Here is a 22,200-nt window from a genome sequence, read left to right on the forward strand (position 1 = left end):
TGTAAACTCGTTCTTCGTGCTACTAGGTGGTGGGTCGTGACCATCTTGGCCCAAGATTGGTCTGCAGCTCCGACATGAAAGACATGTGCTTAAAAACAGATCTCTACCTTCCGCACCACAGGCCATCCTGTGGGTTGCGTGTAAGGGTGGAGTGTCAGTACAGTGTCCTTCCCTTCGAGTGCTCCAGAGCCCGTTGGGTCTTCAGGTCAACTGGAAGAGAGTAATCTCACCCACGGGCTGAGTATCTCTTTTTCAGTTTTGGAGATGGACTCGGTCTTACACGTCTCTCCAATGAGAATGTGTTCAGTTGGTGTTTGAAGTGAGAAAGGGTCCCACTGAAAGAACTTTCAGAGGCTCCTGGGGTAGCCATTTGCTTCCTCCATTAGTGACCGCTTCAGCGCTAGCTTCATGATCAAGTCCCGAGGTGACCGTGGCAGATCAGTTCAGGCTGTGTGACTATAGTTCATCCCGGTCTGCTGCCAAACCCTCTTCAACAGAGGGGCCATGTACAAAGGGCGTGTTTTAACGGGGGCCTCGGCGACCCTCGACTACACGGGCATTCGTGCCTTGAGTTGTTAGACATTGCGACCTTTGCGCAAGCTTCTTACATGTCACAACTCACCCGTCACCTCCTCCTTGGAGTCAGAAGCTTCTGAGGACGCTTTGTTCCACTCTTCCCGCTCTACTCAATCGTGCCGCCATCGAGCCTCATGACAGTTATAGCCAGGGCAAGTGGAGATTCCATCCCCTGGGTCCAGCTGGGTCATGACCATTCCGGGGCCGCTCAGTTGCCCCTCCGGTTTCGTCTTCCTGTTTGTACAAACCGAGCGGACTACCCTTGGACAAACACTGGCTCTCAGCTGCCCCAGGGGCCCGCAGAAATGCGTTTAACCCCAGTGAGCCTTCTAAAACCGACTGCGACTCATGGTCGCCTTGCGCCTGCTCAAGTCAGTGAATTCATCACACTTCAGGTTGAGCAGAAATGCTCCTGAAACTCAGTGAAGTTCATCGCACTCAGGTGTTGAGCAGCAATGCTCCTGTAGCTCAGTGAGTTAATCACACTCAGGTGTTGAGCAGAAATGCTCCCGTAGCTCAGTGAATTCATCACACGCAGTGCTGAGCAGAAATGCTCCTGGTGCTCAGTGAAGTTCTTCGCACTCAAGGGTTGAGCAGAAATGCTCCTGAAGCTCAGTGAGTTTATCACACTCAGGTGTTGAGCAGGAATGCTCCTGAAGCTCAGTGATCTTCACATGTTGTGTTGAGCAATGCTCCTGTCTTTTTGCGCCCGTCGCTTGCACCTACGTGCCAAGTCAGGAAAGGAACAGGTCTTCATAGTTGCCCCTTATTGGCCCAACTTGACCTGGTTCCCATCGACAGCCTTCCTGACTTCCCCTGAAAACTCTTTTAGGGACGGGGCACGATGGCACTCGCGTTCTTCCCCCGGAGATTCCGGGTGGTCTTACATCTGAACGTGGAGGTTCAGGTGGCTATCACAGGGACATGTGATAGTTACCATCACTTCTGCGAGCACCCCCTAGAAATGGGTAGCGTGCTTACGCCTTTAGAAGTGGAACCTAGTCGTTGAGTGCGTCTTCTCTCCAAAGGAGATCCTGAAAGCTTTCGATCACTTCAGTGCTCTCTTTCCTGCAAAATGGGTTGGAGTAGGCTGTTTTCCTTCACCCTCAAAATGATGTTGCCTCTGTGTATAAACGACGCTTATCGTGTTGCAGAAGTGTGCAGTAGCACGTTCTGATCGTCAGGTTCCTGAGGAGCAAGGTCTTGTAAATCCTTGCGTCCCTCTTTATCCTCTTGGGTACAGAATGCAAGCCATAGACCTCAGACCAGCTCTACAAATATCTGTTGGGACTCAGCAGAGAGGGAAGGCTGTTTCCATGCAAAGTTGCACTTAGTGCTTGCCTTCATTTCGGTAAAAATCCGAGATGCAACATGTCCACTTAGGTGTTGAGCTCCTCTATGATGAGTGTAAAGTGCTCCGCCTGGGCGTTGACGATATGCTTTGCTAAACAGATTCTAGAGTTGGGGGCTGGACGACACCTAGTTGAACCGCTGCTTCATATGGGCTCCCTTCTCATGAAGCCAGTTTCACCGTGAGCCCGGTTCAAGTGTCGGCTTGCTGCGCCATTCCCCTACTATGGACTGGATACGTGCGCCTTTCTACTCCAGTTGAGTTCCCTTAAAATTGAACCCTGTTGAGTTCCTCCACACCCCTCCGACGTCGGACGTGCGGAACGTCTGGTGTTAGGCCTGCCACTCGTAAGCAGTGTGGAACCTGTGTTAGGCTGGGTCCATATGTTGCGGTCCGTACGGCGACCCCATATGTGTATTCTTCCACGATACGGCTCCCTGCGGCGAGCCTGTGTCTTCCCTCGGCAGAGTCTCTCTGCCGTCACTGTCCGGTGTGTCTCCCCCCGTCTTAGGCTGGAGCCACCTCAGTGACATTCCATATGTTAGACTGCCCGGTTTCCGCCCAGTTCATATGTGTATTCTCCACGTTACCTCCCTCTGGGTTGGATGTGGCTTCCGCAGCGTCCCTTCCTTCCAGTGTGCGGGGAACGCTTTCCCAGTGGTCCTGTAGGAACAGCAGTGACTTCCCTGGCCTAAGCCCTGTCCTTCCCCGCCTTAAATTTGCGGGGGTATCAGGAGGCTTTGGTTTAGGCACTGGAAGGTGGCAGCTTTAGTGGCGTGTTCAAAGGGTGATCCCAATTCAGTCGACCGTTGACTACGTCTGACGTTATCGACTGAAAGGGAACGTCCTGGTTGCGTATGCAACCCACCGTTCCCTGAAGGAGGGAACGGAGGACGTAGTCCCCTTGCCACTACCGCTGGACCACCGCTGGCCCCGGGTTACTCTCGGCTCCTCAGCGAAAAGCAACTAGTGCGTGCATCCACTTCCGTATTTATACCCGCGCCGCGGGGGCGGAGTGTGTGATGCGAATCACGCATGCCAATTACATTGGCTCGTTCAATAGTACTCGAAGAGGATAGGCTCTCTAGCGAGATCCCAATTCAGTCGACCGTCGACTACGTCCTCCGTTCTCTCCTTCAGGGAACGGTGGGTTGAATACGCAACCAGGACGTTTCATAGGGGCACTGGAACAATCATTCATATAAACGCATTAAACTTTAGTTTACAAAGACGTGAAACTCACCGAGTGGTGTGGGGTGTTCACTGATATGCGCACACAAAAATCGCTGCAAAAGATGCTTTCCAACAGGTGTTTTACCATTCGTTGTAAAACTGTGGACCTATTTTTCCAAACGCCTCACAACTGGACATTATTCCGTTGAGAGCTTGAATAATAGACACTCCAGACCAGTTGGTGGCGATAATGCACCTTTGCCAATGTTTGGATAGCGTAGCCTACAATACCGCGACTGGAAGACTACAGAAAGAATACAAACAACCCCATTTCCGTTTCCGTAGGCAGAGTAATACCGTACCTCAAAGAACATCCAACACAAGTAAATGGAGTTGGACAAAAACTACGATAAAACCTGTTGGAAAGCATCTTTTGCAGCGATGTTTGTGTAAAAATAACAGACCGAGAATTTTCGTCACAAAATCAAAATTCCATTTTAATCATAATATGTGTGGTTTTGTTTAACAAACGAGACTCTAACTGCCCTGACCCCGTGTGCCTTTTCCATAGTAGAATCGCGCTGCGTGCGCAATTACTGAGATTATTTTATACAAAATCAATATCAATAATACTCATGTAATACGTTTAAAAACGTGTAAAAACTGCAGATGGTGAACGTTATATTGTGAACGATTTACTTGCTTAGCATGGAGATTTCAGTGGAGTTACGACAGACACGCTGTTTCATAATAGGTAGGGCCTATGATGTCCTTTTATGAATGACAACACAGTCCATTGGTCTCATAAGGCACAATTATTTTCTCTATAGTGCCGTTCAGTATGCAATATGTGTGTGTGTAGACTGTATATTTTTCACAAAACACTTTACCTTAAAGGGTTAGTTCACCCAAAAATGAAAATTATGTCACTAATGACTCACCCTCATGTCGCTCCAAGCCCGTAAGACCTCCGTTCATCTTCAGAACACAGTTTAAGATATTTTAGATTCAGTCCGAGAGTTTTCTGTCCCTTTATTGAAAATCTATGTACGGTATACTGTCCTTGTCCAGAAAGGAAATAAAGACATCATCAAAGTAGTCCACGTGACCTCAGTGGGTTAGTTAGAATTTTTTGAAGCATCGAAAACACATTTTGTTCCAAAAATAACAAAAATGATGACTTTATTCAGCATTGTATTCTCTTCCGGTTCTGTTGTCAATCTAAAATATCTTAAACTGTGTTCCGAAGATGAGGTCTTACGGGCTTGGAACGACATGAGGGTGAGTCATTAATGACATAATTTCATTTTTGGGTGAACTAACCCTTTAATGCCGTTTTTAAGAGTTCAAAACTCATTCCCTTCTTAGATTGAGCCCGGTCTACAGGGTGTCACGTTTTTTTCGTGCATCTAACCTGGACATTGCCATTGCCAACATCAGACCGAAAATATGGCAAAATCATTTACTAATGTGATTTTTCTTAAGTATTTAAGTATTTGAAATACTCCAAATACACTCCCTCAAAATATTTTGTTACAAAATACATTTAAATTTTTCCACACCTGCAAAATACAAATTACAAAATACACTAAAGTAATTAAATACGTATTTAAAATACATTTTATTGAAATACTGCCCATGTCTGGTTACGCTCATGGCTTTTAAAAAACGCGGCGCTCCCATTGAAAACAAGTGGATCAATACGCCAGCTGTGTGAAAAAACGCTTAAATAACTTTTGTAAATAACCATAAGAAATTAGTGAAACTGATTTAATTTATTTCTTTTATTTCTTTTATTTCCTAATTAATGTTGTTTTATAGACAATAATATATAGGCCTTGTTGATTCAGGTTCTTAATAATACGTTGTTTAAATAAGTTTTCAATAAACATTTAACCTGTCAGGACCTTGACTTATAGCAATTTTTTAATTTCGGCCCACTGTGTATTTGAGTTTGACACCCCTGATCTACAATCATAAATACCAGGATATATTCATTCGTTTTTTATAAAACTCTAACCACCTACTTTTATAATAGATGGATTCTTTCACTAGCCCCATTATAGACGCTTTAGGTTCAAAACACAATGGTTGTCAAACTAAAACTAAACATAATTTCAATCATTATTTTACCATAAAAATTTGCCATTTTGCTTAATGAAACATTCCTTATCTTTATATCAAATTAATCCCTGTAAATCATACTCAATGCCTTAATTTTATTCTGAAACTCATTTTTCATACCATTTAAACAGTTAAAGGGTTAGTTCACCCAAAAATGAAAATGATGTCATTAATGACTCACCCTGATGTCGTTCCAAGCCCGTAAGCCTCCGTTCATCTTCAGAACACAGTTTAAGATCCAGCTTTCCACGCTGGATACCGAGACCCCGTAGGGAAGAGAGACGGCTAATAGATGCACCCAACGTGGGGCTCGAGCCCACGACCCTGAGATTAAAGGTCTCATGCTCTACCGACTGAGCTAGCCGGGCAAGTAAGGTGACCTGCTTTGGGCTGGTTGGTGGTTGCATGGCAGGACGTCAACGAAAAACACCATTCGTCCCCCCGTTTCGGTCTGTCGAGTGAGAGAGCGGTTACCGAAGGCAAACTTCTCCAAATATCCAAAGATAAAAGTGAGTCATACAACAAAGAGTTGGAGGGACACAACCTCCAACCGGAATCAAAAACGCTAGTACATATAGGCCTATGCCGAATCGATTGACCTCATGCCTGAGAGCCTGATAGGTTACAAGTTACCGGTGCCCTCCTTATGAGAACAAAATCCACGTTCGATCAATGTCGGAAGTTATTACGGATGCTCGATGGTGTTTTAAAAGGAGTTTTGAGCAGGACCTCTCTGGAACACAGGCCTCCACCACCAGGAACAAAACATGAGTATTCCATCCACGCGCCACAGCAAACATAAGCTGATGTAAACTTTCACAACACCCGCTGTCTTCTCTGAACACAAAGCAACTGACCAAGCTGTAAACGCAAAAAGGGGCCAAGAAACGTCGTGTCATGCGTCCGAAATGACACGGATGTGTTAGTGGACACACGTGTGCTAAATTCTGCAGCTGTGTTGGTGGTTGCATGGCCGGACGTCAACGAAAAACACCATTCGTCCCTGGGTGGGCTCGAACCACCAACCTTTCGGTTAACAGCCGAACACGCTGTCCGATTGCGCCACAGAGACCTACGCCAGCCAGTCCATGGGTCAGATTATAAAAAAAAGCAGACCTGGACTTTTCCGGCAATGGTGCACTCGCTTTCCACGCTGGAAACCGAGACCCCGTTGGGAAGAGAGAGGGCTAATAGATGAACCCACGACCCTGAGATTAAGAGTCTCATGCTCTACCGACTGAGCTAGCCGGGCAACTGCGGTGACCTGCTTCGGGCTGGTCGCACCCATTATCTGTGCCTAAATTGCGCCCGTGAAAGGGAGCCTCACATTTCGCACAGGCTTGGCATAGCCTCTTGCGGGTAAAGTCAGGGTTAAGCCTAGAGGTAGGCTTAGAGTGTTCTTTGTTTGTTTGAGCCATATCTGTTGTTGGGGGATACAATTTGACCCAGTAGAGCAGGCCAATAATATGCACAACCCGGAGCTAAAGTTCCATTTCGGTCTGTCGAGTGAGAGAGCGGTTACCGAAGGCAACCTTCTCCAAATATCCAAAGGCAAAAGTGAGTCATACAACAAAGAGTTGGAGGGACACAACCTCCAAACGGAAGCAAAAACGCTAGCACATATAATCCTATGCCGAATCGATTGACCTGATGCCTGAGAGCCTGATAGGTTACAAGTTACCGGTGCCCTCTTTATGAGAACGAATCCACGTTCGATCAATGTCGGAAGTTAAGACGGATGCTCGATGGTGTTTTAAAAGGAGTTTTGAGCAGGACCTCTCTGGAACACAGGCCTCCACCACCCGGAACAAAACATGAGCATTCCATCCACGCGCCACAGCAAACATAAGCTGATGTAAACTTTCACAACACCCGCTGTCTTCTTTGAACACAAAGCAACTGACCAAGCTGTAAACGCTAAAAGGGCCAAGAAACGTCGTTTCATGCGTCCGAAATGACACGGATGTGTTAGTGGACACACGTGTGCTAAATTCTGCAGCTGTGTTGGTGGTTGCATGGCAGGACGTCAACGAAAAACACCATTCGTCCCCCCGTTTCGGTCTGTCGAGTGAGAGAGCGGTTACCGAAGGCAAACTTCTCCAAATATCCAAAGATAAAAGTGAGTCATACAACAAAGAGTTGGAGGGACACAACCTCCAACCGGAATCAAAAACGCTAGTACATATAGGCCTATGCCGAATCGATTGACCTCATGCCTGAGAGCCTGATAGGTTACAAGTTACCGGTGCCCTCCTTATGAGAACAAAATCCACGTTCGATCAATGTCGGAAGTTATTACGGATGCTCGATGGTGTTTTAAAAGGAGTTTTGAGCAGGACCTCTCTGGAACACAGGCCTCCACCACCAGGAACAAAACATGAGTATTCCATCCACGTGCCACAGCAAACATAAGCTGATGTAAACTTTCACAACACCCGCTGTCTTCTCTGAACACAAAGCAACTGACCAAGCTGTAAACGCTAAAAGGGGCCAAGAAACGTCGTGTCATGCGTCCGAAATGACACGGATGTGTTAGTGGACACACGTGTGCTAAATTCTGCAGCTGTGTTGGTGGTTGCATGGCCGGACGTCAACGAAAAACACCATTCGTCCCTGGGTGGGCTCGAACCACCAACCTTTCGGTTAACAGCCGAACGCGCTGTCCGATTGCACCACAGAGACCTACGGCCAGCCAGTCCATGGGTCAGCTTATAAAAAAAAGCAGACCTGGACTTTTCCGGCAATGGTGGACTCGCTTTCCACGCTGGAAAACGAGACCCCGTTGGGAAGAGAGAGGGCTAATAGATGCGCCCAACATGGGGCTCGAACCCACGACCCTGCGATTAAGAGTCTCATGCTCTACCGACTGAGCTAGCCGGGCAAGTAAGGTGACCTGCTTTGGGCTGGTCGCGGCCATTATCTGTGCCTAAATTGCGCCCGTGAAAGGGAGCCTCACATTTCGCACAGGCTTGGCATAGCCTCTTGCGGGTAAAGTCAGGGTTAAGCCTAGAGGTAGGCTTAGAGTGTACTTTGTTTGTTTGAGCCATATCTGTTGTTGGGGGATACAATTTGACCCAGTAGAGCAGGCCAATAATATGCACAACCCGGAGCTAAAGTTCCGTTTCGGTCTGTCGAGTGAGAGAGCGGTTACCGAAGGCAACCTTCTCCAAATATCCAAAGGCAAAAGTGAGTCATACAACAAAGAGTTGGAGGGACACAACCTCCAAACGGAAGCAAAAACGCTAGCACATATAATCCTATGCCGAATCGATTGACCTGATGCCTGAGAGCCTGATAGGTTACAAGTTACCGGTGCCCTCTTTATGAGAACGAAATCCACGTTCGATCAATGTCGGAAGTTATGACGGATGCTCGATGGTGTTTTAAAAGGAGTTTTGAGCAGGACCTCTCTGGAACACAGGCCTCCACCACCCGGAACAAAACATGAGCATTCCATCCACGCGCCACAGCAAACATAAGCTGATGTAAACTTTCACAACACCCGCTGTCTTCTTTGAACACAAAGCAACTGACCAAGCTGTAAACGCTAAAAGGGCCAAGAAACGTCGTTTCATGCGTCCGAAATGACACGGATGTGTTAGTGGACACACGTGTGCTAAATTCTGCAGCTGTGTTGGTGGTTGCATGGCAGGACGTCAACGAAAAACACCATTCCTCCCCCCTGTTTCGGTCTGTCGAGTGAGAGAGCGGTTACCGAAGGCAAACTTCTCCAAATATCCAAAGATAAAAGTGAGTCATACAACAAAGAGTTGGAGGGACACAACCTCCAACCGGAATCAAAAACGCTAGTACATATAGGCCTATGCCGAATCGATTGACCTCATGCCTGAGAGCCTGATAGGTTACAAGTTACCGGTGCCCTCCTTATGAGAACAAAATCCACGTTCGATCAATGTCGGAAGTTATTACGGATGCTCGATGGTGTTTTAAAAGGAGTTTTGAGCAGGACCTCTCTGGAACACAGGCCTCCACCACCAGGAACAAAACATGAGTATTCCATCCACGCGCCACAGCAAACATAAGCTGATGTAAACTTTCACAACACCCGCTGTCTTCTCTGAACACAAAGCAACTGACCAAGCTGTAAACGCTAAAAGGGGCCAAGAAACGTCGTGTCATGCGTCCGAAATGACACGGATGTGTTAGTGGACACACGTGTGCTAAATTCTGCAGCAGTGTTGGTGGTTGCATGGCCGGACGTCAACGAAAAACACCATTCGTCCCTGGGTGGGCTCGAACCACCAACCTTTCGGTTAACAGCCGAACGCGCTGTCCGATTGCGCCACAGAGACCTACGGCCAGCCAGTCCATGGGTCAGTTTATAAAAAAAAGCAGACCTGGACTTTTCCGGCAATGGTGGACTCGCTTTCCACGCTGGAAACCGAGACCCCGTTGGGAAGAGAGAGGGCTAATAGATGCGCCCAACGTGGGGCTCGAACCCACGACCCTGAGATTAAGAGTCTCATGCTCTACCGACTGAGCTAGCCGGGCAACTGCGGTGACCTGCTTCGGGCTGGTCGCGGCCATTATCTGTGCCTAAATTGCGCCCGTGAAAGGGAGCCTCACATTTCGCACAGGCTTGGCATAGCCTCTTGCGGGTAAAGTCAGGGTTAAGCCTAGAGGTAGGCTTAGAGTGTACTTTGTTTGTTTGAGCCATATCTGTTGTTGGGGGATACAATTTGACCCAGTAGAGCAGGCCAATAATATGCACAACCTGGAGCTAAAGTTCCGTTTCGGTCTGTCGAGTGAGAGAGCGGTTACCGAAGGCAATCTTCTCCAAATATCCAAAGGCAAAAGTGAGTCATACAACAAAGAGTTGGAGGGACACAACCTCCAAACGGAAGCAAAAACGCTAGCACATATAATCCTATGCCGAATCGATTGACCTGATGCCTGAGAGCCTGATAGGTTACAAGTTACCGGTGCCCTCTTTATGAGAACGAATCCACGTTCGATCAATGTCGGAAGTTAAGACGGATGCTCGATGGTGTTTTAAAAGGAGTTTTGAGCAGGACCTCTCTGGAACACAGGCCTCCACCACCCGGAACAAAACATGAGCATTCCATCCACGCGCCACAGCAAACATAAGCTGATGTAAACTTTCACAACACCCGCTGTCTTCTTTGAACACAAAGCAACTGACCAAGCTGTAAACGCTAAAAGGGCCAAGAAACGTCGTTTCATGCGTCCGAAATGACACGGATGTGTTAGTGGACACACGTGTGCTAAATTCTGCAGCTGTGTTGGTGGTTGCATGGCAGGACGTCAACGAAAAACACCATTCGTCCCCCCGTTTCGGTCTGTCGAGTGAGAGAGCGGTTACCGAAGGCAAACTTCTCCAAATATCCAAAGATAAAAGTGAGTCATACAACAAAGAGTTGGAGGGACACAACCTCCAACCGGAATCAAAAACGCTAGTACATATAGGCCTATGCCGAATCGATTGACCTCATGCCTGAGAGCCTGATAGGTTACAAGTTACCGGTGCCCTCCTTATGAGAACAAAATCCACGTTCGATCAATGTCGGAAGTTATTACGGATGCTCGATGGTGTTTTAAAAGGAGTTTTGAGCAGGACCTCTCTGGAACACAGGCCTCCACCACCAGGAACAAAACATGAGTATTCCATCCACGCGCCACAGCAAACATAAGCTGATGTAAACTTTCACAACACCCGCTGTCTTCTCTGAACACAAAGCAACTGACCAAGCTGTAAACGCTAAAAGGGGCCAAGAAACGTCGTGTCATGCGTCCGAAATGACACGGATGTGTTAGTGGACACACGTGTGCTAAATTCTGCAGCAGTGTTGGTGGTTGCATGGCCGGACGTCAACGAAAAACACCATTCGTCCCTGGGTGGGCTCGAACCACCAACCTTTCGGTTAACAGCCGAACGCGCTGTCCGATTGCGCCACAGAGACCTACGGCCAGCCAGTCCATGGGTCAGTTTATAAAAAAAAGCAGACCTGGACTTTTCCGGCAATGGTGGACTCGCTTTCCACGCTGGAAACCGAGACCCCGTTGGGAAGAGAGAGGGCTAATAGATGCGCCCAACGTGGGGCTCGAACCCACGACCCTGAGATTAAGAGTCTCATGCTCTACCGACTGAGCTAGCCGGGCAACTGCGGTGACCTGCTTCGGGCTGGTCGCGGCCATTATCTGTGCCTAAATTGCGCCCGTGAAAGGGAGCCTCACATTTCGCACAGTTCCGTTTCGGTCTGTCGAGTGAGAGAGCGGTTACCGAAGGCAACCTTCTCCAAATATCCAAAGGCAAAAGTGAGTCATACAACAAAGAGTTGGAGGGACACAACCTCCAAACGGAAGCAAAAACGCTAGCACATATAATCCTATGCCGAATCGATTGACCTGATGCCTGAGAGCCTGATAGGTTACAAGTTACCGGTGCCCTCTTTATGAGAACGAAATCCACGTTCGATCAATGTCGGAAGTTATTACGGATGCTCGATGGTGTTTTAAAAGGAGTTTTGAGCAGGACCTCTCTGGAACACAGGCCTCCACCACCCGGAACAAAACATGAGCATTCCATCCACGCGTCACAGCAAACATAAGCTGATGTAAACTTTCACAACACCCGCTGTCTTCTTTGAACACAAAGCAACTGACCAAGCTGTAAACGCTAAAAGGGCCAAGAAACGTCGTTTCATGCGTCCGAAATGACACGGATGTGTTAGTGGACACACGTGTGCTAAATTCTGCAGCTGTGTTGGTGGTTGCATGGCAGGACGTCAACGAAAAACACCATTCGTCCCCCCGTTTCGGTCTGTCGAGTGAGAGAGCGGTTACCGAAGTCAACCTTCTCCAAATATCCAAAGGCAAATGTGAGTCATACAACAAAGAGTTGGAGGGACACAACCTCCAAACTGAAGCAAAAACGCTAGCACATATAATCCTATGCCGAATCGATTGACCTGATGCCTGAGAGCCTGATAGGTTACAAGTTACCGGTGCCCTCTTTATGAGAACGAATCCACGTTCGATCAATGTCTGAAGTTAAGACGGATGCTCGATGGTGTTTTAAAAGGAGTTTTGAGCAGGACCTCTCTGGAACACAGGCCTCCACCACCCGGAACAAAACATGAGCATTCCATCCACGCGCCACAGCAAACATAAGCTGATGTAAACTTTCACAACACCCGCTGTCTTCTTTGAACACAAAGCAACTGACCAAGCTGTAAACGCTAAAAGGGCCAAGAAACGTCGTTTCATGCGTCCGAAATGACACGGATGTGTTAGTGGACACACGTGTGCTAAATTCTGCAGCTGTGTTGGTGGTTGCATGGCAGGACGTCAACGGAAAACACCATTCGTCCCCCCGTTTCGGTCTGTCGAGTGAGAGAGCGGTTACCGAAGGCAAACTTCTCCAAATATCCAAAGATAAAAGTGAGTTATACAACAAAGAGTTGGAGGGACACAACCTCCAACCGGAATCAAAAACGCTAGTACATATAGGCCTATGCCGAATCGATTGACCTCATGCCTGAGAGCCTGATAGGTTACAAGTTACCGGTGCCCTCCTTATGAGAACAAAATCCACGTTCGATCAATGTCGGAAGTTATTACGGATGCTCGATGGTGTTTTAAAAGGAGTTTTGAGCAGGACCTCTCTGGAACACAGGCCTCCACCACCAGGAACAAAACATGAGTATTCCATCCACGCGCCACAGCAAACATAAGCTGATGTAAACTTTCACAACACCCGCTGTCTTCTCTGAACACAAAGCAACTGACCAAGCTGTAAACGCTAATAGGGGCCAAGAAACGTCGTGTCATGCGTCCGAAATGACACGGATGTGTTAGTGGACACACGTGTGCTAAATTCTGCAGCTGTGTTGGTGGTTGCATGGCCGGACGTCAACGAAAAACACCATTCGTCCCTGGGTGGGCTCGAACCACCAACCTTTCGGTTAACAGCCGAACGCGCTGTCCGATTGCGCCACAGAGACCTACGGCCTGCCAGTCCATGGGTCAGCTTATAAAAAAAAGCAGACCTGGACTTTTCCGGCAATGGTGGACTCGCTTTCCACGCTGGAAACCGAGACCCCGTTGGGAAGAGAGAGGGCTAATAGATGCGCCCAACGTGGGGCTCGAACCCACGACCCTGAGATTAAGAGTCTCATGCTCTACCGACTGAGCTAGCCGGGCAACTGCGGTGACCTGCTTAGGGCTGGTCGATGCCATTATCTGCGCCTAAATTGCGCCCGTGAAAGGGAGCCTCACATAAGCCTCACACCAACCTTTCGGTTAACAGCCGAACGCGCTGTCCGATTGCGCCAAAGCTGGGGAACAATAGTCTGTTAGAGGGGGGGAAGAAAGGGAAGAAGGGGGAAGAGGGAAAAAAGAGGAAAGAAGAGAGAAAAGAAGGAAAAAGGAGAGGAAAAGAAAAGAAAGAGATTTTTATGACTTTGTCCCCCCAATATCAATATTTTTGAAAGTCTACGTTTGTCATAAATTATTGCAAAAACTGTTTTTTTGTATCTTCCTATACATTTATATGGGATTAAAGATGATCACAAGGTTGGTGGTTTGAATCCCACTGCTGCCACATAACTGGTTTCCATATTACAGAAATGTGTTCTGTTCTGTCGTTTTACAATATAAATGAATATTGTACTAATGATATTTAAATGATTCTAGATATTTTATTTATAGTAAATTATACTTGATACTATAGTAAAAATATACTATACTTTTAATTATATTCATTAAACTATAGTTTTAATTATATTTCTGCTTCAGTAATTTTATAAAAACTATTCTAAAAACTAGTCAATTATTTAATTACTGAATTCATCCATTACAACATTTTTTTCACAAGTGACTAACTTTGGAATGATACTATAGTAAAGGAACACACAAAAAACAAGGAGAGAAGCATTTATGATCAAAAGACCAAACTTTCATTTTATTTTCATCCTTTTTTAAAAAACTATATACAACGAGAACTATATACAAGGAAAACTATATACAAGGAGAAATATTTTTATTTTATATCCTCCAACCACTGCTCCTTTGGCACTGTCTCTACTGAGGGGCAGTATACAATTCCCTTGTACTGACTGTGCCCAGTCTCTGCTGTTCTGAACTGCCCACATTTCTTGCATGTGTTGTGCTGCACTTTGCGGGTCAGTTTTCGAGCACCTTTCGGGGCTGAGGGCCCCGGATCCCACTCAAAAATGCAGGCGGACAGGCATCCCATGAAGGTTGGGTAGAGGGGATGGGCATCGGTGGTGCAGCCCACGGCCAGCCTTCTCATAAAGTGCCAGATGTCCAGCCGGATGTGGAGGTCTGGCCATTGCCCAAACCTTGTGTGCAGCTTGCTGGTTGCCCCCTCACTACTCACGCAGCAGCCACAGTCCACATACAGCAGCACTGGGGGTGGAACTGCTGCCAGGCGGTACCGCTCCATGACACCAGCCACCATCCTGTCCAGTCCTGGCCCCTCCTGCCACGACAGGACACTGGTCAGTATCTGGCCGACCTCATTGCCAATAGAGCTCACCCAGAGTGCTGTCCCCCGTCCATGGCCAGCCAGCTTCTTTGTGATCTGGAATTTACCAATGTAACGACACATTCAGAGATCTGAACTTATTGTTTTAAGAGAGAGAAATCTCATTTGAGAATTGAGCCAAAGCGATTGAGAAAAATGTATATTTGGCAGTATTTAAGAACATGTAAGTCTATTACAGAGTCAGATTATTTATTACCTTTTTGGTGGAATCCATCTTTAAGATGGTGCCAAAGGTCGACGTGATGTTGGCCTTGATGTGGTCTATACGGCAGAGGATGTCCCTGCCGTATACGGACAGCACCCAACGACTGGTGGGGATGTCGATGGGCTCTGGAGGCTCCTGGCAGACCACCGGAAAGAGGCTGGGTCGATCCACAAAGTCAGCACACTCCCCAAGATAGTGTGCCAACCGATTCAGCCATTCTTCCCCATGGTTCTCTTTCAACTGCCTCACCAATCGAGCTGGACTGTTGCCCAGCGTCCGGTCCCGAAGCAGCCTAATGACACGGATGTCACAGGCATACCTGAAAACGCATTGTTGCTGTGATTAGTTACATGTTAATTGAAGGGTCAATTCAGTGGTTTAATTCTTACAATCAACATCTTTTCTACACTGATTTACTCACTTGCGGGTCAGGATCAGCCGGAACATTTTCTGGTGAGGCAGGTCAAGCTGATCCCGGACAGTCTGACTTGTTGACAGATAGTTAAGAGAACACACAGTGCACCTGAGTGTCTCTGTCACCATCAGGTAGTACCTGTCAATGTCCAGGACCTTCCGAGCCCTCTTGTGAACACCATAGCCCGTCAGGTTCTTGCCACAATCTGGGCAGGACACCCTCACCTTCCACAGGTGGTAGGGCATCCACACCATCAATCGATGGGTGAAGAACCGGTCTGGAGTTGGTATCTGGTGGTAAATGAGGGCTGGGACAGGGGGCTCATACCACAGCTTCAAATCTGGCCGCAGCTTGCCAGAGTGAAATAAGGTGTTGGCAATCCACCTCTGGTCCTGCACAGGGATGGTCTTGCTCATTTCCCCTGGCAACCAGAATGAAGCTGAGGCCCCAGCCGGGGCTGGCATGACTCCTCCAGGCTCCTCCTGTTTGGAAGACAATTTGTTTATTGTATAAATAAAGACTTCTGTAATATACACCACAGCCTGTCCAATAGTGTTTTTTTAATTGCTCTGTTGCAATTCCCACAAGCTATTGGTACATTTTCAAAACTCTTAGTACAAATAATACAACAGATAATCAAAAGTGCACTTTTTTTCTAAGCATTTCAGCATATTTCCATTTGTGGAAATAAAGACACTCTTTAAATTACTACATTATTAGCTTAATAACTATGTGATTTGTATATGTACATCTCTGTTAACAGGTCACTCTAAATTGTATCCTAGACGCATGCATTTTCTGTAAAGCTGCTTTGAAACTATATACATTGTAAATACATAATACATTATAAATAAAATGTATAATTAATAAATAATATTAAAAAATATATACATATACATATAAATCTGAATTGAATTGAATACTATAAAACTGAATACTTCTCATTTAGGTTAACTAGAATGAAAGCATGAGATCAGGTTTTGAAAGAATGTCTAGCTGTATTACATGTGTGATCAGCTTGGAGTTTTGAAAAGAGTTTTGAAAATGTATGCCTTACTTGTGAATTAAAAAAAAAAAGTAAATTGCTGCTATACTCACAGAGGATGGAGCAGGACTGGGGCTCCTCACAGAGGATGGAGAAGGGGTGGTGGTCCTCACAGAGGCCATAGATGGGGCCCTCACAAACGATGGAGCAGGGGTGGTGGTCCTCACGGAGGATGGAGGAGGAGACGGGCTGGGAGGAGAAGGGCTGGGGGTCCTTGAAGAGGATGGAGCAGGACTGGGGCTCCTCACAGAGGATGGTGAAGGGGTGGTGGTCCTCACAGAGGCCATAGATGGGGCCCTCATAAAGGATGGAGAAGGGGTGGTGGTCCTCACAGAGGCCATAGATGGGGCCCTCATAAAGGATGGAGAAGGGGTGGTGGTCCTCACGGAGGATGGAGGAGGAGAGGGGCTGGAAGAAGGGCTGGGGGTCCTTGAAGAGGGTGGAGGAGAGGGGCTGAGGTTCCTCCGACCCACTAAATTTGGCTTAAGTGACGACATCTGGGACTCACCAAACCGTGACTTAGTGAACTAAAAAGAGAAACAAAGTTAATTGTATGACAACCACACTATACATTTCAAAACAAACATTTTTATTCAAATCGAGTGTTTACTTATGTGTGATGGGTAGGTCTAGGGGTAAGGGTCGGTTTGGTGATAGAAAATATAAATTAACCTGACATAAAGGCAATAGAAGTCTATGCAATGTCCTGACTAATATAGTCAAACAAAAATGTGTGTGTGTGTGTGTGTGCGTGTGTGCGTGCAAAAATGTGAATGGCCTGACTGATCAGTCTGCAGGAGTATGCTAGAATTATTTTGGTGGGCCGTAGATCATATCAAACAAATACAAAATGAATCTAAGTAAACATTAATTACAGATTTAATATTCACCATTGACAAACTTGGAGGGGGCCTCAGGAATGTCCGTGGGGTAGGAGCAGTGTCTGAAGCCTCAGACTGGGGAGCAGCTGTGCCAGGAGCCTCAGACTGGGGAGCAGCTGTGCCAGGAGCCTCAGACTGGGGAGGTGCAGCAGAAGACTGAGTGGCAGCGGCAGGCTGCGTAAACAACACCAGAAGGGCATAAGATGTAGTGAAACAGCATAACAGAATTTTAACATATATTTAATGCAACATTAAATGTAATTTTCAAATGCATCACCTTAGTGGTGTGGAATCCACAGTTGCAGACCATGGACCCTCCAAAGAGGGTGGTCTGTCCGTGGACCTGCATGGGGCATTTCTCAATCTGAAAAGACAATAAGCATTATTTACTGATATTTTCTGCACCATTCATTTTCAGGTGACCTGCATACTACATACTATATAATGAGATACAGATAACTTTGCTTTACCTTCTGATAGAGGTCATACCACTTCCGCTGCCTTTGGGCTGGTCTATTTCCTCCTCCAGAAGGCCAAACCCCAGAGCTGGCAAAAGCCCTCAACCTCATCATCCACTCGCCATCTCCCATGGCCTTGTGGCTCTTTGGCTTTGTGCTCATCTAAACATAACAGGGAAATAAAAGTAAACAAATGCATTTTTGCAAGTACTGGACTACACTGACTTTTTCCCCCACTAAATTATAATGATCCAACTATATAAAAAAAGAATTCAAACAAAACTTCAAGCTAACTGTCACGGTGTGGTGTGAATGAAAGCAGGCTGAGGCAAAAGGCTCCAATATAAACGGTTTACTTAAGAACAAAACAGTAAACAGCTACAGGCAAGAAGACAGGCAGAACACTCACAACAACACCTAAGCATATACACATAAGAACCGACAAAGACAGACTGAACAGAGAGAACTAAATACAGATACAAACGACCACTAACGAGCTGAGGACAGGTGACACAGATGATTAAGACGATGAACAGGTGGATGATTGAGGGAGGGAATTCAGGTGTGGAGACAAGAGGATGCTGGGAAGTGTAGTGAAGATGACTAAGACAGACCGGTGCAGACGAAGACTGTGACAGAATGCCCCCCTTCAACAAGGCGCGACCTCGCGCCGTAGAACATCAATGGGGTGGGGGGGCGGGCGCCCTGAAGGCTGGCTAGGGCGTGGCCAAACTGGGACGGGAAGCCTCCAGGGCGGATCAGGAAGTGCAGGCGGCCATGGCGGAGCAGGACGTGGGCGTGGCCATGGCGGAGCAGGACGTGGGCGTGGCCAGGGCTGAGCAGACGAACCCTCGGGCGTCCAGGGTGGAACTGTCGGACCCTCGGGCATCCCGGGCGGTGGAGACCCTTCGGGCGGCCATGGCGGTGCGGACCCTTCGGGCGGCCATGGTGGTGCGGACCCTTCGGGCGGCCGTGGGTCCTTGGGCGCCCACGGCGAGGGCCTATGGCCCCCCCCAAAAAAATTAATGGGGAGAGTGACAGAGTCATTACAAGTCTCTGGGCTGGACAGAACCAGCGGTGAAGGCCCGGCTATGCTGGATGGAACCAGCGGTGAAGGCTCAGAAGGGCTGGACGGGACCAGCGGAGAAGGCTCTGGCTCGGCAGGCGTGCAGGTAAGCTCAGGCTCGGCATGCGTGCAGGGACGAGACTCAGGCTGGACGAAGCTCAGGCTCGGCAGGCGTGCAGGGAAGCTCAGGCTCGGCAGGCGTGCAGGGAAGCTCAGGCTCGGCAGGCGTGCAGGGAAGCTCAGGCTCGGCAGGCGTGCAGGGAAGCTCAGGCTCGGCAGGCGTGCAGGGAAGCTCAGGCTCGGCAGGCGTGCAGGGAAGCTCAGGCTCGGCAGGCGTGCAGGGAAGCTCAGGCTCGGCAGGCGTGCAGGGAAGCTCAGGCTCGGCAGGCGTGCAGGGAAGCTCAGGCTCGGCAGGGCTGCAGGGAAGCTCAGGCTCGGCAGGGCTGCAGGGAAGCTCAGGCTGGACGTGGCTGACGTGAAGCTCTGGCTGGACGTGGCTGACGTGAAGCTCTGGCTGGACGTGGCTGACGTGAAGCTCTGGCTGGACGTGGCTGACGTGAAGCTCTGGCTGGACGTGGCTGACGTGAAGCTCTGGCTGGACGTGGCTGACGTGAAGCTCTGGCTGGACGTGGCTGACGTGAAGCTCTGGCTGGACGTGGCTGACGTGAAGCTCTGGCTGGACGTGGCTGACGTGAAGCTCTGGCTGGACGTGGCTGACGTGAAGCTCTGGCTGGACGTGGCTGACGTGAAGCTCTGGCTGGACGTGGCTGACGTGAAGCTCTGGCTGGACGTGGCTGACGTGAAGCTCTGGCTGGACGTGGCTGACGTGAAGCTCTGGCTGGACGTGGCTGACGTGAAGCTCTGGCTGGACGTGGCTGACGTGAAGCTCTGGCTGGACGTGGCTGACGTGAAGCTCTGGCTGGACGTGGCTGACGTGAAGCTCTGGCTGGACGTGGCTGACGTGAAGCTCTGGCTGGACGTGGCTGACGTGAAGCTCTGGCTGGACGTGGCTGACGTGAAGCTCTGGCTGGACGTGGCTGACGTGAAGCTCTGGCTGGACGTGGCTGACGTGAAGCTCTGGCTGGACGTGGCTGACGTGAAGCTCTGGCTGGACGTGGCTGACGTGAAGCTCTGGCTGGACGTGGCTGACGTGAAGCTCTGGCTGGACGTGGCTGACGTGAAGCTCTGGCTGGACGTGGCTGACGTGAAGCCCTGGCTGGACGTGGCTGACGTGAAGCTCTGGCTGGACCAGCGGTGAGGGCTCGGCTGGGCTGGACGGAACCAGCGGTGAGGGTTCTGGACTGACGGTCTCTGGCTGGCCGGTCTCTGGCTGGACGTGGAGCGAAGGCTCGGCTGGGCTGGAGGTCTCGGCGGGACGAGACTCAGGCTGGACGGTCTCAGGCGGAAGAAGGTCAGGAAGGTCATCAAAAAGATCAGACTCAGGCTCGGCAGAACATGACTCAGGGCCCACAGTGAGGGAGGATCCACAAACCCATAAGGTGTGGTCGATGAATTCAACAAAAGGGAGATGAAGATCTCCAAACAGCAGCATCTGGGCAAGTAGATCGTCCATCCCACTCCAGAATTGCTGCTTGAGAGATTCCTCATCTCTACTCACGTCCTGATAAAGGTTGATATAGACCTCTACATACCCCTCCAGTGATCGTCCATCCTGGGAAATCCAGTGATCTGCTCTCATGCTAATTCTCTTTTTCCTCATGGTCGGTTCTTCTGTCACGGTGTGGTGTGAATGAAAGCAGGCTGAGGCAAAAGGCTCCAATATAAACGGTTTACTTAAGAACAAAACAGTAAACAGCTACAGGCAAGAAGACAGGCAGAACACTCACAACAACACCTAAGCATATACACATAAGAACCGACAAAGACAGACTGAACAGAGAGAACTAAATACAGATACAAACGACCACTAACGAGCTGAGGACAGGTGACACAGATGATTAAGACGATGAACAGGTGGATGATTGAGGGAGTGAATTCAGGTGTGGAGACAAGAGGATGCTGGGAAGTGTAGTGAAGATGACTAAGACAGACCGGTGCAGACGAAGACTGAGACACTAACTAAATGATGGCACCCCTTCCGGAAAATGATTTTACAACAAATAAAACATGGTTCATATAGTTTAACACAAACGAACCATGGTTTTGCTACACTAACCACAGTCTAACCATTATATTCATAGTAAAAACTGTGGTTATATAAATGGTAATCAGCTAAATAAACATACTATAGTAAAACCATGGTTAATTTTCTTAAGGGATGACTATTTCTACTACTTATTACATTGCTTTATTTATTCAAACCAAACTTCAAGCTGACTAAATGGTGTTTATTATTTAAGATTATAGGCAACTGGTGATAAAGTGACCACAGTTTATAAACAGAAACACTTATACTATAGTAAAACCATGGTTATTATAAGTGATGACTTTATCTACAACTATAAGAGGTTTTATTTATTCAAACCAATCTTCAAATGGTGTTTAATATTTAAGATTATAGGCAACTGGTGATAATGTGACCACAGTTTATGAACAGAAACACATATACAATAGTAAAAACATGGTTATTATAAGTGATAACTTTATCTACAACTATAAGAGGTTTTATTTATTAAAACCGAACTTCAAGCTGGCTAAATGGTGTTTAATATGCAAGATTAGAGGCAACTCGTGACGACGTGGCCATGGTTTATAAACAGAAACACTTATTTTACCATAGTAAAACCATGGTTAATATAAGTGATGACGTTATCTACAACTATAAGCTTTTTTGCATTCAAACCGAACTTAAAACTGACTAAATGGTGTTTAATATGTAAGATTATAGGCAACTTGTGATCAAGTGATCACCGTTTATGAAGACAATCACTTTTACTATAGTAAAACCACGTAAACATCGCGACAGACAGATCTAGCATACAGAACACCGATTCCTAATTACATCTCACAAAATAAAGTCATTTAACATGAATTTAATGATGGTTTTATTCATAATTCTCCTCAGAACGTTAGGTTAGCAACTTAGTGATTGCTAAAAGAAAACACTCGACAAAACGACTTTGTGTGAGGGATAAAAATGTAACTAATACATGAACAATTAATAATATAGTCAACAGAAGAAGAAAAACAAACATTTAAAACTTACTTTGCTCGGTAATAACGGAGTTATAGGGGTTTCTGAAGAGCGCGTTTCGTCATCCAATCTCACAATGGATGTAAGCGCGGTGAGTGGCTGTGTCCATTCTCATGCCGCGAAGCGATTGGCTCTCGTCCAATATCACAATGGACAGCGAGCGATGCGATTGGCACTTGTCCAATCTCACATTGGAAAGCGA

At 47.6% G+C, this 22,200-nt stretch overlaps 1 protein-coding gene and 9 non-coding genes across 10 annotated transcripts; all 10 read right to left on the minus strand.

Moving 5' to 3' along the window:
- Window positions 1-6,222: 6,222 nt before the first annotated feature.
- trnan-guu (transfer RNA asparagine (anticodon GUU)) lies at window positions 6,223-6,296 on the minus strand. The gene has a single exon. It is a non-coding gene; the product is annotated as a tRNA-Asn (tRNA).
- A 1,536-nt stretch (window positions 6,297-7,832) lies between these two features.
- trnan-guu (transfer RNA asparagine (anticodon GUU)) lies at window positions 7,833-7,906 on the minus strand. Its single transcript has one exon. It is a non-coding gene; the product is annotated as a tRNA-Asn (tRNA).
- Window positions 7,907-8,032: 126 nt separating this feature from the next.
- trnak-cuu (transfer RNA lysine (anticodon CUU)) lies at window positions 8,033-8,105 on the minus strand. Its single transcript has one exon. It is a non-coding gene; the product is annotated as a tRNA-Lys (tRNA).
- Window positions 8,106-9,463: 1,358 nt separating this feature from the next.
- trnan-guu (transfer RNA asparagine (anticodon GUU)) lies at window positions 9,464-9,537 on the minus strand. The gene has a single exon. It is a non-coding gene; the product is annotated as a tRNA-Asn (tRNA).
- A 126-nt stretch (window positions 9,538-9,663) lies between these two features.
- On the minus strand, window positions 9,664-9,736 carry trnak-cuu (transfer RNA lysine (anticodon CUU)). The gene has a single exon. It is a non-coding gene; the product is annotated as a tRNA-Lys (tRNA).
- Window positions 9,737-11,092: 1,356 nt separating this feature from the next.
- On the minus strand, window positions 11,093-11,166 carry trnan-guu (transfer RNA asparagine (anticodon GUU)). Its single transcript has one exon. It is a non-coding gene; the product is annotated as a tRNA-Asn (tRNA).
- A 126-nt stretch (window positions 11,167-11,292) lies between these two features.
- On the minus strand, window positions 11,293-11,365 carry trnak-cuu (transfer RNA lysine (anticodon CUU)). Its single transcript has one exon. It is a non-coding gene; the product is annotated as a tRNA-Lys (tRNA).
- A 1,770-nt stretch (window positions 11,366-13,135) lies between these two features.
- On the minus strand, window positions 13,136-13,209 carry trnan-guu (transfer RNA asparagine (anticodon GUU)). Its single transcript has one exon. It is a non-coding gene; the product is annotated as a tRNA-Asn (tRNA).
- Window positions 13,210-13,335: 126 nt separating this feature from the next.
- trnak-cuu (transfer RNA lysine (anticodon CUU)) lies at window positions 13,336-13,408 on the minus strand. Its single transcript has one exon. It is a non-coding gene; the product is annotated as a tRNA-Lys (tRNA).
- Window positions 13,409-14,246: 838 nt separating this feature from the next.
- On the minus strand, window positions 14,247-22,127 carry LOC143718465 (uncharacterized). The gene is made up of 8 exons (XM_077209525.1): window positions 22,011-22,127; window positions 17,791-17,940; window positions 17,598-17,684; window positions 17,330-17,494; window positions 16,493-16,966; window positions 15,401-15,876; window positions 14,971-15,298; window positions 14,247-14,810 (listed from the first exon to the last, which is right to left on the minus strand). The coding sequence occupies exons 2-8, from the start codon at window positions 17,938-17,940 to the stop codon at window positions 14,247-14,249; spliced, it is 2,244 nt and encodes a 747-aa protein (XP_077065640.1). The 5' UTR covers window positions 22,011-22,127.
- Window positions 22,128-22,200: the final 73 nt, after the last annotated feature.

This window comes from Siphateles boraxobius, unplaced genomic scaffold (assembly GCF_051911475.1).
Source record: "Siphateles boraxobius isolate OS27281-9 unplaced genomic scaffold, OSU_SipBor_1 61, whole genome shotgun sequence".
NCBI classification, from domain to species: domain Eukaryota; kingdom Metazoa; phylum Chordata; class Actinopteri; order Cypriniformes; family Leuciscidae; genus Siphateles; species Siphateles boraxobius.

Excerpts from the sequence above, each read along its gene's own strand:
- LOC143718465 (XM_077209525.1), bottom strand. The coding sequence starts at position 17,940 with ATGAGCACAAAGCCAAAGAGCCACAAGGCCATGGGAGATGGCGAGTGG. Across the intron at positions 17,685-17,790 it reads GGTATGACCTCTATCAGAAG|ATTGAGAAATGCCCCATGCA; the intron begins GTAAAGCAAAGT and ends TTGTCTTTTCAG. Across the intron at positions 14,811-14,970 it reads AGATGGATTCCACCAAAAAG|ATCACAAAGAAGCTGGCTGG; the intron begins GTAATAAATAAT and ends GGTAAATTCCAG.